The 17,673-nt window shown below is 43.0% G+C and overlaps 1 protein-coding gene across 4 annotated transcripts in view; it reads left to right on the plus strand.

The window, feature by feature from the left end:
• The window catches only part of FAR2 (fatty acyl-CoA reductase 2), a 161,979-nt gene extending 144,508 nt beyond the window's left edge, over positions 1–17,471 (plus strand). For all 4 annotated transcript variants that reach the window (XM_075508381.1, XM_075508389.1, XM_075508400.1 and 1 more), the window contains exons 9-12: positions 1,928–2,099; positions 7,977–8,106; positions 11,398–11,525; positions 13,083–17,471. In XM_075508381.1, coding sequence (XP_075364496.1) covers positions 1,928–2,099; positions 7,977–8,106; positions 11,398–11,525; positions 13,083–13,245 — 593 coding nt within the window. In that variant the 3' untranslated portion in view covers positions 13,246–17,471. The remainder of the gene's footprint in view (positions 1–1,927; positions 2,100–7,976; positions 8,107–11,397; positions 11,526–13,082) is intronic.
• Positions 17,472–17,673: the final 202 nt, after the last annotated feature.

The following is a 17,673-nucleotide window of genomic DNA, read 5'->3' on the forward strand; positions in this document are numbered from 1 at the left end:
CACAGCTGGGACAGGTGGCAATCAGGGTGGTAAATCTGCCACGGGGAAGCGTAGCTTCTCGGCTGGCAAAGCTGTTGACATATTTGTCAGCACCCTGCGTGGATCCCCATCCCGGGGCTGGCAGCACGGCTGATGCTGTGCTTCACCTCCACAAATGCTCTCCTACATTTGTGTGCGCTCAGCGCGTTTGTAAGTATCAAAGCTCTTGGCAGGTGCTCGCAGCAGGGAGGCAGCCTGTCCCCTGCCCACCCGCTCCTCTCCCTGTTAGATCGCTGTGGGTCCCGTACGTGGTGAGCGCAGCTACAACGGTAATTAAACTCTCTGTTTCTTTAGTAAACTAATCCATGTTCTTACCTGCTGCTGCAGAGCTGGGGCTTGAGGCAGAAACTTGTGGGGTTTAGAGAGAAAAGGCAGAAGGAAATTCTTCTTTTAGAAAATTTCACTTATGATTATATAGCAACAGTTTTGACGCTTGCACCTTTCATTTATGTCAGTGAGAGAACACACTGCAAAGGATAAGATTTCCATACCGCAGCCCACAGGATGACCACAAGATAACCACATCATTGCAGTGTGGCTACATGAAACAGAAGGGATGGGAGTCAGTTCTAGCTATTCAGATGCAAGATGAGTTTCAGGAGAACTGGTCTTCAACCATTAAACTTGCAGCATACAGGACACAAAAATTAACAATAAACTTGCACTAAAACTAAATTGTACTATTTTAAAAGGGTTTTTTTGTCTAAACTTAGCAGCTAAGTGGCTACCAAGTCTCCTCTAGTTGCTGCTACTTAGAACGAGTACAGCAAAAATCACTACTTGAAGTGCAGTAATGAGCTGACTGCAGATACATGAGAGGACTGTCTGAATATTATGATTGGAATCTGCTTATCTAAGGATGATCTGGATGTTTCTTGTGACTTGTAAATTCTCATCTGATTTTCTATTTGTAACATAAGCTTAGAGAGTAAACTATAATATGAGCAGATTGATGTCGTAACTCTCAAATTCATTTTTAAAAAAGTAAAAAAAGCCCACATTCTTCTTTGTTGAGCTCATTGGTGCTCAGGAATAGGAGCACCATCTGTTTATCAGTCCCTAGGATGATAGTCTTATTTTCAACTACTGAAGTTCTATTAAGCCTCTGCAATATGCAAATGCCCCAGATATGCACTTCTAGATGCCACTTCTGTGGCACTGTGCCATTGCAAGAGCTCAGAATCAGGCTCAACTTAGTTTGTGACTTAACATACAAAGGGAATGAAAGATTGCTACCTTATCATTAGTTTTCAAGTTAAGAACGTAAGACAATTTGCTGCTTTAGTGCATCCAGAGCTCCTGTGAAAACAGGCTGAGGTATTTGGTGTTGTGGGTCAGATGTGGTTTGAAAGGATATAATGAAGACTTTCTAGAAGCAGCGCCCTATGTGTGTAAGTATTGACACCAGCCCTTTTGAAAATTTCATTAGAAATTAGAAATTTCTATTTGATTTATGTGACCAGACCAAAGTTTGCTTTCAGTGATCTGAACATACGTTAACGCTTACCATTTTTTTTCTACATCTACTGCAGGTGAAAGCAGAACTGCAGTTCCTTGGTTTAAAGCGTTTCAGGCTACAACTGCCTGCTTTTCCTCCTTTGATGCAAGGAGGCCTTTTGGCATTTTAATAAGGAAGTTTTTGTCTGCCGCTATTAAGTCTAGAGTCAGATTGTGTTTCAAATAGGCAGTAGATGGAGTCATCAATTTTAATGCCAGAAGGGACCGTGAGATGATCTTGTCCAACCCCTGGTTACATAGTTTGCAGAACTGTACGTTAAACATGTTAAGCACCATAACTTGGGCTTTGCTGCAGCATGTTGGTATGGTTGTGCCCAACTCAACTGAAATTAAGTGCCTGATTTTAAGTACAATGCCTGTTCCCTTACAGAGCAGTATGTCATGTCCACGTTCAAAAGGAACCCACTGGAGCAGGCCTTCCGAACACCCAACACTCACTTGACATCCAACTACTTGATAAACCAGTACTGGATAACTGTCAGTCACAAGGCACCGGCCATACTCTACGACCTGTACATGAGGCTCACGGGGAGAAAGCCCAGGTAAGAAACTGCATGCCCTCAGCCTCCTGCACGCCTGCCACTGTTATGGAGAGCAGATCTCTAACGAGTTCTGAGAACTGGCTGCCTCAGCCTGGAGTCCCTGGTCATCTTCCCATCTCCAGGCTTTGTCTTGATGAGATTGCTCAAAAAGGAAAGGAACCACATGGCTGTAGCTAAGCATAGCCTAGGGTTCCCACGCTTTCCAGTACCTGAGTATCTTTTAAACTTAGCTTTACACACTTCAGAGGTTCCCAAGCCAGAAGAAGAGGACTGGTAGTTACATTGTCCTCTGTATAGCAAGATTTCCACCATTGCAACTTTCTGATGTGATTGCCTCTATCTGTCATGAGTAAAGACTTAAGCTTGCATAAGGACTTGAGATTGGCAAGGTTTAGAACACACTAATATTTTTTTCCCCATAAATCAGATGCATAATTAGCAGTTGCCAGCACTGGCCCAGCACCCTGAAATCTAGGACATTTCTGCGTATGAATAAATTCTGAATTGTATTTACAAGGACAGTTTACCATTACAATTGGTATTTGAGCCTTGGCAGTGTCATGGCTTGGAAGAACACAGGCACATGTGTCCCATGTGGAAGAAATCCTGGTGTAAATAACATGACTCAGCCAATGTCCTCCTTTGCTCCCTGCCACACAGAGGAGAATTTATTGTGCAACACAAGAGCAGTGTGCCAGCACTGTGTTGATGTCAGCCACTCAGTGCTCCTCTGCTAGTTAGAAAGCTGGCTTCAGCTGTTTGCAGGGAAATCCCTGATTGATGTATTGCTCTGATTTCTCTCTGACATTCTGCTATGGAGGGAAATTGGTCCATAAAAAGACTTGCAGTTATCCAGGAGGCAAGAATTACCCTAGAAATAGAGGTAAACTGAATATGAGCAAGAATAGGCTGGAATCTCCAAACTCTGTTGAAACAGGCAGCAGTAAGATCTTGGCATTGCCATTACAATTGACATTTCTTTTCATACAGTTGATTGGCATAAGTAGCCAATGGACATTGGCAGCAATACTGTACTTAAATTTCAAATAGAGCTCAGCATGAACTCATGCTGAGAAAGAGATCTTCTGAACTTTAAGATTTGCGACCTGAGCAAACACAGCTCAGCAATGAACTTGTGAGTTCACCAAGTCTTTTTTTAATTTTTTTTTAATATAATTCCCCTTTTCTCTTCACACACCACTTAAGCTTATCCAGGTATTGCTGCAATGTGGTAGAAAGCATAGTAGCAGCTCATTCTTCCTTTTTTTCACAGCTACCTAAATATCAGACCTTTATGGTCTAAGGGCAGTAAACCACATCAAATAAAAAAAGGATGAATGTGTCAGTGAACCTGCTTTAATGTTTCCCTTTAATTTTTCCCTCTGCTTCAAACAGGGCACCTAGGCGTAACTTTCTTCCTACTTGTCACTCCCATCTATTGAAGTAGAAGCCATCTTCATGGCAGTTTCTTGAATTCTCTCCATGACCCTATGCCAGATTTGCAAGCAGAAAGGAGAAAGTTCTTTCCCAGAACAAAGCCTCAGACTTCAGTTCTCTACTGTATCCATACTCAACTCATCCTAAGGTGATGAGTTATCATATGGAATAGGTTATCTGGGAGCTGGTTATGGTTTTACAAGTCTACTGTTTATTCAGGACTAGCCTATGACCTCCATTAATTTGAATTGCAGGGTAGTTTGGAGGAGCTCAGTTGTTCCTCCTGTAGTTATCACATGCAGTACCCCATCTACCAAAGGCTAGGTCATCTCCTTCAGCTTTAGACTTTTATATACTACCTTTCCTGAGAAGCTTACTTTAAGTGTTTGCTCATTTCACATGAATTGCCAGATGTCTATCAAAACTGCCCTAAATGGCTTACTGTTACTGCTGCACATCCATCCATGACTTAGAAAATAATGTGGTTTATATCATTAGTAGTCTCTTGGGGCAATCTATCGCACCTGAGAATCTGCTCAGGCAAGGCTCAGTATGGAAGCAAATAAAGAAATCATTGCTGTAAACAGTTTTCTAGAAGACAAGATGCATTTCTGAAGTGTGGCTAATAAGGCTATCAGTGACAGCTAATACTTGCTTTTTTTCCTCTCAGTTCCTCCATAGTGGAGAATGAGATTTTCTATAAGAAATCTTAGCCATAGCCTGAGGCCGCAGAGGCTCAGAGGCTGCAGAAGAGCATGGTTCTACTCAGTTGATGTTTTTCAGTAGACGAGTCCTTCATCCAGATTAGTAAATATTTTTAATGTGGTCACAACATTTGAGCTCAATCAGTCAGCATGAACCACAGTTTTCATATATACCTCTTTAGATGCTTCCTTTCTCTTTTTGACCCTTACTTTTAGCCACTCAGATATGGTGCTTTGGGTAGATCTATAGTCATGTTGACAGGAGGCCTATTTTTCAAAACATAAGTAGGGACACACAGCTAACTCTCTTACCATTTTTTTTTCCTGATGGATTCCATTAACCCTCAGCACTTCAAAGATATTGATGGCTTTTGGGGAGCCAGTTTGAGGGTCAACTTCAGATCTTTGCAATCTAGCCATATATTTTGTTTCCCAAGTTCCTAAAAGGTACTAAAATATTCACAAAGCTTTGCCCCATAGTACTTGCCTACACAGGCACAATCAGGAAGATTAATCTGAAGTAATTTTAAAGTAGTTTAGATAAACTGCATTCAATCAATGTGCACATAATTATTCAGAATGAAGGTTCCCTTAATCTGATGGTTTGCTTTGCCTCTAAAGTGAAAGCCACTTTAATTCTGAGTAGGAGTGCCTGTGTAAGCTTTTAGTGCTCTTTCAATTTGCTTTGGGTAAGCTGCACCGTTCTCCTCTGAACTGATGTACTCATTGTGTCTTTTTCTGCTGTGCTTAGTGCTTATCGTCATGGCAGTCACATCTGCACAGAGAGAGGCCAGCCTGGCACCATTCTTCCCCAGACTGCCGCCTTTTATTTGTCACGGCGACTTTGTTACCCTCTGGGCAGCTCAAAATTTCTCATGAAAACAGCTCTGTTTTCCACAGAAATCAGCCTTTTAATGCTTTCTCTTGCCCTTACCCAGTCTGAGAGAACGTGGTGTTCTCTCAAAATTGACCGAGCACTGTACATCACACTCTAAAACAACTGCCTCCCAGAGGCCTTTTGTACTCATGACCATTGGGACAACTGTAAAATAATCCTGCAAGGTAGGACAGCATCACTTCATCCCCTGTTATATAAAAAAAAGAATAATAAAAAAAGGCCAAGACACATGAGAGATCTGAACCCACGTTTCCAAAGTCCCTGTTAAGCAGCCATGCCTCTGAAGCAGCTTTCATCTTTACCAGGACACTCATGCTCCAGGAAGACATTCAAACAGTTCCCCACACCCCCCCAAAAAAAAGCCGATGGACTTTGATGATTTTCAAGGTCATCCACCAGGAGTGCATGTTGTCAGACCCTTCCTGTATAAGGAAGGACACAAAAACCACTCCAAACTGCTGCTATATTATACAGGGAGAGGAATGGCCTTTAAGAAAAACAATTTTTTTTTTTTTTTGAGAGGGAGATCAAAGAAGCCCAAAGACATGAAAAGCATCCTGCCAAGCTGAGTGGTGTGGTTGATACTCTAGAGGGAAGGGATGCCCTCCAGAGGGACCTTGACAGGCTGGAGAGGTGGGCCCATGCAAACCTCATGAAGTTCAACAAGGCCAAGTGTAAGGTCCTGCACATGTGTCGGGGCAATCCCAAACATGGATGCGGGCTGGGTGATAAGTGGATTGAGAGCAGCCCTGCAGTGAAGGGCTGGGCTGGGGTGAATTGTATGAGGTTTAACAAGGCCAAGTGCAAGGTCCTGCACTTGGGCCACAGCAACCCCATGCAACGCTACAGGCTTGGGGAAGAGTGGCTGGAAAGCTGCCTGGCAGAGAAGGACCTGGGGGTGTTGGTTGACAGCCGCCTGAATATGAGCCAGCAGTGTGCCCAGGCGGCCAAGAAGGCCAATGGCATCCTGGCCTGTATCAAAAATAGCGTGGCCAGCAGGACTAGGGAAGTGATCGTGCCCCTGTACTCGGCACTGGTGAGGCTGCACCTCGAATACTGTGTTCAGTTTTGGCCCCCCACTACAAGAGGGATATTGAGGTACTGGAGCGTGTACAGAGAAGGGCAACGAAGCTGGTGAAGGGTCTGGAGCAGAAGTCTTATGAGGAGCGGCTGAGGGAGCTGGGACTGTTTAGCCTGGAGAAAAGGAGGCTGAGGGGAGACCTTATCGCTCTCTACAACTACCTGAAAGGAGGTTGTAGAGAGGTGGGGGTTGGTCTCTTCTCCCAGGTAACAAGTGATAGGACAAGAGGAAATGGCCTCAAGTTGCGCCAGGGGAGATTTAGACTGGATATTAGGAAATTTTTCTTCACCGAGAGGGTTATCAAGCATTGGAACAGACTGCCCAGGGAAGTGGTTGAGTCACCATCCCTGGAGGTATTTAAAGGACGTTTGGATGAGGTACTTAGAGACATGGTGTAGTGGTGGTTTTTGGCAGTGTTAGGTTTATGGTTGGACTCGATGATCTTAAAGGTCTTTTCCAACCTATATGATTCTGTGATTCTGTGAAGGACTTGGGGGTACTGGTGGATGAAAAACTGAATATGAGCTGCCAATGTGAGCTCGCAGCCCAAAAAGCTAACCATATCCTGGGCTGCATAAAAAGAAGCATGGCCAACACCATAAAAAGAAGCAGGTCAAGGGAGGTGATTCTCCCCCTCTACTCTGCTCTGAGACCCCACCTGGAGTACTGTGTTCAGCTCTGGAGGCCCCCAGGATAAGAAAGACATGGACCTGCTCGAGCGGGTACAGAGGAGGGCCACGAAGATGATCAGAGGGCTGGAGCACCTCTCCTGTGAAGACAGGCTGAGAGAGTTGGGGTTGTTTGGCCTGGAGAAGGCTCCAGGGACACCCTATAGTGGCCTTCTGGTACTTAAAGGGGGCCTACAGGAAAGATGGGGAGGGACTCTTTATCAGAGAGTGTAGTGATAGGATGAGGGGTAACAGTTTTAAACTAAAAGAGGGTAGATTTAGATTAGATATTAGGAAGAAATTCTTTACTGTGAGGGTGGTGAGACACTGGAACAGGTTACCCAGAGAAGTTGTGGATGCCCCCTCCCTGGAAGTGTTCAAGGTCAGGTTGGGTGGGGCTTTGAGCAACCTGATCTAGAGGAAAGTATCCCTGCCCATGGCAGGGGGCTTGGAACTATATGATCTTTAAGGTCCCTTCCAACCCAAACCACTGTATGATTCTATCTGAAAACTGAAGTTGAGCAATTGACTTCAGAGCTTGTCCATGCTGCAGATGCTGTCTCCTCTGTAGTGGAGCTAACTCCAAAAATCAGAGCCTTGCTTCGGGAGCCAACTCGGAGAACAGAAGAGTGTTTGTGTGGTAGAAAGAGAAGTACCCCCCTCAGGAGACAAGCAATATACCTTTGTGGTTTTGCAATCTGCTGTGCAGACTTCATGTGCAACTAGTGTTCAGATGGGCTCTTCACCTCGCACATGGTACATGATGTAGATATGGCCTCCAACCCTTGTTAGTTCAGGCCAGTAACCTGAACTGATGCCAGTCCCAGGCATCAGTCCTGCCCTGGGAACTGCATGTTTGCACCCATGTTCCAGCCAACAATAAAACCTGGGTAGCTGTAGGCTCAAGACTTAGCTGGAGCAGTTAGACTTCCTGAGCAAGTTCTCAGCCTGGTGAGCACCAGTGCAGTGCTCATCAGGAATTGCAATGCCTGTTCATCTGGATTGGTGAAAACACCTATAGAGCAAACCGACAGATTTTGCATAAGGTCAAACTTCCTATCCACCGCTGATGCTCCTCTTCTGTTTCAGAATGATGAAGATCATCAATCGACTGCACAAGTCTATGATGCTCCTGCAGTATTTCTCCACCCAGTCCTGGGACTGGTCTTCAGATAATATGAATATGTTAATGAGTCACCTTAACACAGAGGACAAAAAGGTAAGTATGTGCTGAATATGGATTGCTAAACTCCAGTTCTGTTCATCTGCAGCAATTATTTTTGGTGTACTGTTGAGCTTATGAATGACATCTGCCTAGATGACTGGAATTGACTTTAACTTGAAATAATTTATTTCCTCCTTGTTTTATTAAATAACTTATCAGGAACCTTCCATTTGTTATAGGAGAATGTTTTCTCCTGAGGTGTATTGCTCTTTCGTCTGAGACAGGTCAATCACTGCAGTCTTTCCAGTTAACATGGCACCTCTCTGCCTTTTGCTCTCAGGTTTCTATTTGGCCTGTAAACAATCTAGATTTGTTTCCACAGACAAAATGGACTGTACAAAGGGAACGTAACTTTATATCCCCAGTGACCCAGCTCTACTCAGCCCTTTGAGTTGGAGAAGTTAAAAGCATCATATGTCACAGGGGCCACTTTACTACCTCCCATGTGGTTGGCTTCATACACTGGAAAACCCAGTAGATAGGAAAGCTAAGGACATTCCTTTTTGGATGGACACATGATATTTCTCTTTCTAAGAAGAAAAGGTCAGTTCTAGTTTTCATGTCACAGCTCTGGGCCCTGAGAATTTCAGGCATCTCCTTTCATGGGGTGATATGACCATGTTAACTGATGTGCTGTACAGGGGCCCCAGAAACATAATGTCAGTGGTAATGCAAAGATATGTACTATGGGGAGTTTCACTGTAATTAATTAATCACTGTAAAACTGTGTAGCATTCCCAATATCTTCTCATCCTAATTTTCTAAGTGTCTCGCTCTTGGAAAACTAGGAAGCTCCCTACACATCACTTTCTCCTTCATCCCTTCTGGCAGTCTGTAGCTTTTGGTGGGTGGTCTAGATGGGAATTACTTGAAAGATTCTGATGTTTTCATCCACATTGGTTTTAATGGGCACTGCTCAGGGAAACTTACTTAGTTAACACATAGTGTCTTACTCTGAACAATATGAAAAAAGTTCCTGTTTGATTTAAGTCCCCAGAGAGCAAATACTTTGCAGGATGTCAAGCTCTGCTGTAGTCTTTATAGGTTTGAAATACTACTCCTTAAGAATGGGATTGTAAGACTCTGTAAGACTCTGTAAGTCCAGTAAGACTGAAGGAATACAAAGAGTAGATTTGTGATAAGCTTGAATGCAGCTTTGGTCAGTATCTCCTTGCAAAGAGATACTTAGGCATTCATATCAAACTGGTCTCACTCACATCATGAAATTCTTGCACAGACTCCCAGTAGTAAAGAGTTTTCTTCCCTAGTCTGCAGAGGGAGTGCATGCAGCAAATTCTAACTTCTAAGGGCAGTGGCACTGCTGTGACTACAGCAAATGTAGAGGGAACCTAAATGGTATGATAGGAGCTAGCTCTGAGGCAGATAAACAAAAAAATTGCAGCATCAGGACTTGGTGCAAGCTAGACAGAGTTTCAGGCTTACCAAGTTGCTTATGAGAACTTTGTGAGATGCACCGAATCCAGTGTTGCCACTGCTGCATTGTGAGCAGTATTCAAGCTAGATAGATAGTTTATGGGCAGCACACATCTCTATACATATCTGACAGACACACCGGGATCTGCACAGTAGCTAACCCCCTGTATTTGACAGAGTTAGCTAACGCCTCTCTGCTCAAGTTATTGCTGGTCTGATACCAAAGCTCTTGCACCAAAGCAAATGGCCTGGATTGGCATGGGGGTGAAAGGAAGATATTTTTCTGAGTATCTTCCCTTTTAAGACCCTGTAAATAAGAAATGCCATTCACTTCACTCATTCATTTAAAACAAAAATTCTCTACAACAAAACCTCTTCCTCTTTACAAATCCTGTCTTTGCTCTAATAGACAGACAACCGCCTGAGAGCTTGCTATTTTTCCAGTATAAGCATCTGAAATTAACTAGGGTATTTAGCTCTGCAATGAGATTTTTTTGATGCCAGACACCAGAGTAACCCATTTCTTGGACTTCTGTCGATCTAGCTACAGAGGGATCTGGACAGGCTGGCTCAGTGGGCTTAGGCCAATTGGTTCAACCAATGAGGTTCAACAAGGATAAGTGCCAGGTCCCGCACTTGGGCCACAACAACCCCATGCAACGCTACAGGCTTGGGGCAGAGTGGCTGGAAAGCTGCCCAGCAGAGAAGGACCTGGGGGTGTTGGTTGACAGCTGCCTGAATATGAGCCAGCAGTGTGCCCAGGTGGCCAAGAAGGCCAATAGCATCCTGGCTTGTATCAGAAATAGCGTGGCCAGCAGGACTAGGGAAGTGATCGTGCCCCTGTACTTGGCACTGGTGAGGCCGCACCTCGAATACTGTGTTCAGTTTTGGGCCCCTCACTACAAGAGAGACATTGAGGTGCTGGAACGTGTCCAGAGAAGGGCAACGAAGCTGGGGAAGGGTCTGGAGCAGAAGTTTTATGAGGAGCAGCTGAGGGAACTGGGGTTGTTTAGCCTGGAGAAAAGGGGGCTGAGGGGAGACCTTATTGCTCTCTACAGCTACCTGAAAAGAGGTTGTAGAGAGGTGGGGGTCGGTCTCTTCTCCCAAGTAACAAGTGATAGGACAAGAGGAAATGGCCTCAAGTTGCGCCAGGGGAGGTTTAGATTGGATATTAGGAAATTTTACTTCACTGAAGGGGTGGTTGAGCATTGGAACAGGCTGCCCAGGGAAGTGGTTGAGTCACCGTCCCTGGGGGTGTTTAAAAGACGTTTTGATGTGGTGCTTAGGGACATGGTGTAGTGGTGGTCTTGGTAGTGTTAGGTTAATGGTTGGACTCGATGATCTTAAAGGTCTTTTCCAACCTATACAATTCTGTGATTCTGAGAGAGAATGCAGCACAGCAGAGTAATACTGATACAGAGACACCTGTTGACTCAATGTCCAATTCATTTATTTACACATAATTCTAGTGACATGTTAAAGACTGCATGGAGGTTTTCATATGAATCCATTTACCTGAGTGGAATGACATTTTTCTTCCACGGTTTTTTGTGTGTGTGTGTGCACAAATACATGTATTTATGCAAAATTGCCACCTGAAAGACAAACTTATCTTTATTTTCTGCCAGCTAGCACTAAATTTCTGCTTGCTTTGCCCAGATTCCCAGCTGGGTAAGACATTAATCGACAGCTGTGAAATATAGTCTGTTAGTGCCCATATCTTCTTGGAAACTTGGTGGCTTTAAGAACTTCAGAGAGAGGGCCTTGAAGGTAAATGAAGAACTGATGCATAAATTGAACTTGTTTTGAACTTTGGCATTTAAATTCTGCTCTTTTGTTTTTAAATCCCAGTTATACAACTTTGATGTTCGTCAGCTGCACTGGTCAGAATACATTGAAAGCTACTGCCTAGGTGCTAAGAAGTACTTGCTAAATGAGGACATGTCTGGCATTCCAGCGGCAAAGCAGCACTTACGAAAGTAAGTCATACCCAGTGACAAGAACAAGGCCTCCTGGCTACCTTGAATGGCTTTTGAGGAAAATTATTCTAGTTACATTGCAATAATTATTGTTGAATAATATAGAGATAAACATAGCATAGCTTTTTTCTTACGGCAGAGGGTTGTCAGTATTTCATTTTTCCATCCTGTAAGAAAAAAGAGGATTTTCGATGACACTAACGATCAGGGGCTAGATATTATGCCTTCCCAGCAGACAACCAAGTAACAAAGTTACAATGCGTAAGAAAAATACATGAATGCAAAAGATCTTGTTCATTCAGAATTAAAATAGAAAAATAAGGGTCAGATTTAGATTTTGTGAAGCTCCTAGAAGTTTTTAGCAATTCAAAGACATTGCATAAAAACTTTAAGCATTTGTATGATTTTAAATTTCATTTTAAAGTTGAAGTTTCTAATTCCTTGGGGGGAATGGGCAAAAATACTCCAAAATCAGTGGGGAGCTTATGCGTTCAATCCCTGGCGACAGTTTAAGAGAGTCTGAATGAGCAATTTGAGATTTTCCTTCTATTCAGTTAAAGATTGTGCTCTTCCTGTCTTCTCCAGCCCTTTACTGAGAAGTGCAGGCAAAAGGAAGAGCAGCTGTCTTGGAGTAAGAGCGTGGTTGTTTCCTTTAAGAAAACCATTCTTGTGCACTGTAAATACTAGAAGCATAAACCAGCCTGTTGCCATAGCAAGGAATGCTAAACAAGTTCTTCGTTCATGGGTCATTTTTAAAGTATTTATAAGAACCTCTCTAACAGGCCAGTAACTGCCTCATAGTCCAAATAGGCAGTATGGTATAGTGCAGTGATAAAGTTTACCAAAAATAAAAAAAAGGACTCTCATAAAAATTAAACCAGTCTTGGGGACATTAGGAAGCTTTCTTCCCTTGGTCAGACACTGGGAAAGTGAGAATTAGAGAACTGCAGAAACTTTTGCTTGACATAAAGAGGACAAGACGATTAGCATCTTAAAGACCCAATAATACCATTTAAATATATGGTGTAAACTGTCCCCCGCAAACCCCCAGTGCTGCAGTAGTGCAAAAGTGAAGACCATTTATGATTATCGAGTAATTTCCCAACATTAAAGGCAAGGTTTCACCCAAATAGGAGAACCTTATTCATCAGCTCCTGCAAAGGTCCTCTAGCCTGCCACCAATCCTGCAAAGTAAAAAATAGCCAATATACCAAATGAAAACAGAAAGTATTGGACCTAGACTTATCGTAAAGAAAAAACTCTCAGTATGACTTCTGTTCTGGTTTGAAATGAGAGTACACAGAACAAGAGACTTGCAATACAGGTATTCCACCTATTCCATTAACTATTCACGATACCCTAACTTCAACACAGTCCTTGGCAAGACGGTAGGGACATCTTCGGCACAGTGTCTTCACTAAAATAGGAATGCCAAAAAGCCCAAGGGCCACTTGTAAACAGGATTTCTTACAAAATTACCTGTAGCAAATGAAGCAAGCTGGTGAGTTTTTTGTTGTTTTTGTCTTCCTCCATAAGATGCCTCTTTCTCTTTCTCAGGCTGAGGAACATCCGATATGCATTCAACACCACACTCCTTGTGATCATCTGGCGCATTTTCATTGCAAGGTCACAGATGGCTCGAAACATCTGGTACTTTGTGGTGAGCCTCTGCTACAAGTTCCTTTCCTACTTCAGGGCATCCAGCACCCTCAGGCACTGAAGCCATCCATCAGCAACCAGCCTCTTCCAGAAGGACCTCCATCTCCTCTAATCAGCAACTATGGGCATCGGGGTCTGAAAGTAGCAGAAAAATCCACTCCCTCCAACAGCAGCCTCCATTTATTGTGCACTGTTATATGTTCATCTTTTTAATTTTAACTAATGCTTTAATACATGGTGATCTTTCTTCCATAGGACCAGGCCAATTTTTAAAGCCATAACTGAAGCTTTAGGAACAGGTCAAGCTGGAACCGTTCATCTAGAGTCTGATGTGCAAGAGTAAGCATTAACCAAAGTCATTGTCTTCCCATGTACTACTTAGGCTATCTTAATCCCATCTTCTTCCTCAAAAGAGGCAAATTTAAAGCATACAACCTTGGAAGAAAAGGATGCCATCAGAGAAGACCCAGCCAAGGAAATTAACCTGTAAGAGGTCTTCCTAAAGAGGCTATTCCTTTATTCTCATTCAGTGAAATGGTACCTTATTGAAAAACATGATTTCACATTTTCAGTTTTTCAAACTTACAGGGGAAAAAAGATCAGTTACACTAGGCCAGTGAACACACTCAACAGTTTTCAGATCTTGTCTTATCTTGCTACTTGATACTTTCAAGACATAACTGAAGACACACATAGAATTCATGTACCTATGTTAACTCTATTGACTCACAAGCTGCTTTCTTATGGAGAGGTATTTTTCCTCTCTGTGGTTAAGGTTGCAGTCTGTTAAAAAGCCCTGTCCTTGCATTTATCACATTTGCTTGGAACATTTTTTTTGGCTTGAAAAATGCTGTATTTACTCTGAGAATGAAGACTTCTTAAAAGATTGAAGGAGAATTCAGAAACTCTTTATTATTTTTGAGGAATAGGTCTTTTTCCCCCCTTGGATTTGTCTGCAGAAAACCTCTCTCCCTGTAGCTCAAAACCAGCCTGATACTGTCCTTCACGCTTTCATTACAGCTAAATCACTTTGCAGTTGATCACTTCCACTGGCAAAGAAAGTGTAAAGACATGTATGGAGGAAATCCCATCAGGCCAGTTCTGCTGCTACTCCTGTCAGTAAGAACTAAAAAGTCTGAAAGTTATTTTTGTTGAGAATAGGAAAGGCTTCATTGACTTCTGTGTAAAAACAGTCATGCACTGTGAGGGTAATGCATTTTTGTCCTACATTGCAGTTTAGAAAGGAACCCAAGGATCTTCCTAATGCTCATGGCTATTGGAGATACTTATTTCACCTTGCGAAGTATGAATTCCTGTGGGGGGCGAGAGAAAGAGAGAGCCTTCTTCAAAGTAGCTGGTGCAACAACGGCTTTAGTGCAACAGCAACAAATTTATCATGCTATCAGATTTTCAAAGTCAAATCTAATACTGGAATATTTTTTATTCAGATAACACTGAATAAGCACTTTAAGATTATCAGACTTTAAAGCAGCTAGTTTTTGAAACAATACAGCATCCACTTTCTCTAGTCTTGTGTCATGCTAGCTGTCTGAAAAAGTAATGCTACATCACAAAAAAATGACGCAGTTGCTCTTTTGAGAGCTGAGAATAGCAGAGTATTTACAAAGCTGGCATTCGTCAAAAGTTATACTTGGTTTTGGCAGTGAAAGCAAGAGCAAGTTATGATGACAGTATATTTATATCTTGGGCCCCCAAGCTAGTTCAAAAGTCTTTCTAAAGCTGCAAGGAATTAATCTTCCCCATATGCCCCAGAGGTCTGGTTTCAAGCAATTGCCAACAGATGCCTGCAGCAGAACCTGACCAAAAACACGGTGTCCAGAATGGCAGGGCTCTGGCATTCCCTAGCAAATGCCCCTGTGTTTGTCACACATTACTTCTGATCTATGCTTAATTAGGTCGAGCACCCAGTTTACAAAGATGCAAATTTTTTAAGCTCTTGCCTTGAAAACATGCTTTCAAAATGAAACCATGCTGGTTGTTAGCTATGTGTTTTCCAGCTTCAGAGAGCTGGCAGTGCATGCTGTGCATCGCATGTTAGCAAGGTGTCACTGTCTGGGAAACTAGGAGCTATGGGTTCACGTGCTGGACACCAGACATTTCATGTACAGTGCTTCCATAGCAGTGTGTATGGTGAAGGTTAGCTGCATTACACTGTGCTAACTTGGCTATGCAGAGACTGTGGCTACCTTGGTGGGGTGAGGCAGGTTGCCATAGAGATTCCTCTAGAAAGCCTGCATTCCCTCAAGTACATAATCAATGAGGTCATCAGCCAGCTTCTCATATGAAAGGCTAAAAAACAGAACTGCAGATTATTTTGAAACAAACTTCCATTAAAAAAGTAGGGAAGAATTTTAACTTATATCCTAAAAGTCTTTTTATGTGCCTGCCTTATGTACAAAGAGAAGCAACACCTAAGGGGATCATAAGTCTGATGCTGTGCACATGACAGACAAAAACTTGAGTCTCACAGAAAAGTCAAATATGCAGACCTGCTACACCTACGATGTCTGGTCTTCATCAGTCAGCTCTACTCTGAGTAAAGTGTTCTGCCTTCCCTTCCCCAGTGCTAGTCATGCCATGCATTCCTCACATATGCCTGTAGGCATTCACAGTTATTTGCCAGGCTGTATTGTCCCAACAAGTCTGAGATGTATCTTTGCTCCCCCAAGCATATCTGGACCCATTTTCTGCACATGCAAAAAAGGTGCTTCAGGTTTCGCTCAGAACAATGGTGGTATCCCATTTTAAAGCTCTTCAGCATTTTGCTGAAGGTAACAGCTACAGCAAAGCTACTATTCAGCCCGAAAAAACAGCAGGAGCTCCTTGGGATGTTGCAGAAACATAGCTGTTGCAGATGGTGTATGCTCTTCTGGAGACCTTTCACAGCCCACACAGCATTGCCAGCAGCTGGCTCCAGAGCTCTGGCCTTTCCTGGGGGGGGATCAAGCTGTTAGCTTTTCTTAACACAGACATAACATGCAGTGAAACTTGAATCTTTAGTCCATTTTCTTGTAGCTTGAGATGTTTTCAGGTGATTGTCTGAACCACAGAAATATTTCAGCAAAACCTCAGTGCAGAGACTGATGCATGGCAATGGCCTTTGGGTGCCAGGCGTGACTGTCATCATGGAGAGCTGGATCTGGTATAAGAACATGTTCTCACTTCAAGCGGTGACTTATCTTTGATGTTTTACTGTGTGCTCCTCAGTGTATTTGTATGTGCACTGAAGAAACCCAAGCCTTAGGGAAAATACCTAAAAGAAAACACCAAGTGACAGCCACTTCTTTTCTTCCCTATTCTCTCGCTTGCTCTTTCATGTATACTCACAAGCTCTTGACAAAACAAAAGCCAAATACAGTTGTTACTAAGTGAAGCAGAGGTCCTGTGGCGACTGTGCACAAATTAACATGAACAGCTCAGAACTGGCTGTTACTCATGACTGGAGGCTAGAGCTTTTAATACGTGTAAGGCTGAAGCAGGACTCAGGCTTTTTTTTTTTTTTTTCCTACAGAGGTAGCATGGCCAGGGCTATGGGGAGGAGAGGGGAGTAGGAGGGGCATTCCTGCAGCCTCTGCACATAGACAGCAGAAGCATTGCTAGGCACAGAGAGCATCCAGCTCAACAAGGAAAGGGACACTCAAGGGATGGAAGAAGTATGAGCTGCCACACTCAGAGGACTCTGCCTCCCAAGGAGTGGAGGAAGAGCTCCATCAGCATTTTGTTATCAGTTTGGATTCTTGTAATAAAATGTATGAACTAAGAGGCTCTTCTGTCCTTCCCCAAGCTACCAACAGGCAGCATAGAGAACAATAGTGGCAGTCATTCTGCACAGCCACAAAAGAAAATATCTGCCACAAGACAGTATAATGCAATTATCCTCTATAACTGTTTGTACCCTATCAACTTGCAGTGTATCTACCCCCTCACGGTGTCAGAAACCTGCAGTGCTGCTACAGAAATAACATGGACCACTGCTGAACCTGATGTACTGTTTTGTTAATACTATGCATATACACTAGTCTGTAGGCTATAGCTATGAACTGCTGTGCGAAAGCAATGAAACACTGAGTATCATTTCACTGTCAAAGAGCAGTGGGCATAAGTGTGCAATTAAGAACTATCTCTTTTTTTATTAAATTGCGATAACAAAAAAAAAAAACAAATGCCCCAAATTAATCTGAGTTTAAACTGCCATTTGACTGACAACTAAAGCTGTTTATCTTCAACATGTCTGTTACCAAAAAAATAAAATTTCTCATCCCTCCACCCTTTATCCCAATAGCTTTGTTAAGAAAATACAATTCTTTCTTGGTAGCGGGGGCGGGAGGGGGGGCGGTAACAAACATACTGGTATGTTACAGGTTGTTGGCACATTACCCACCTCCTCAATAAATTCGTTATTCTACATTTTCTAAGAAAACATGATTATATATGCCTGTCTGTACAGTTACATCTTTCACCAGCAGTA

The sequence above is a fragment of the Mycteria americana genome, chromosome 1 (genome assembly GCF_035582795.1).
Source record: "Mycteria americana isolate JAX WOST 10 ecotype Jacksonville Zoo and Gardens chromosome 1, USCA_MyAme_1.0, whole genome shotgun sequence".
NCBI lineage: Eukaryota > Metazoa > Chordata > Aves > Ciconiiformes > Ciconiidae > Mycteria > Mycteria americana.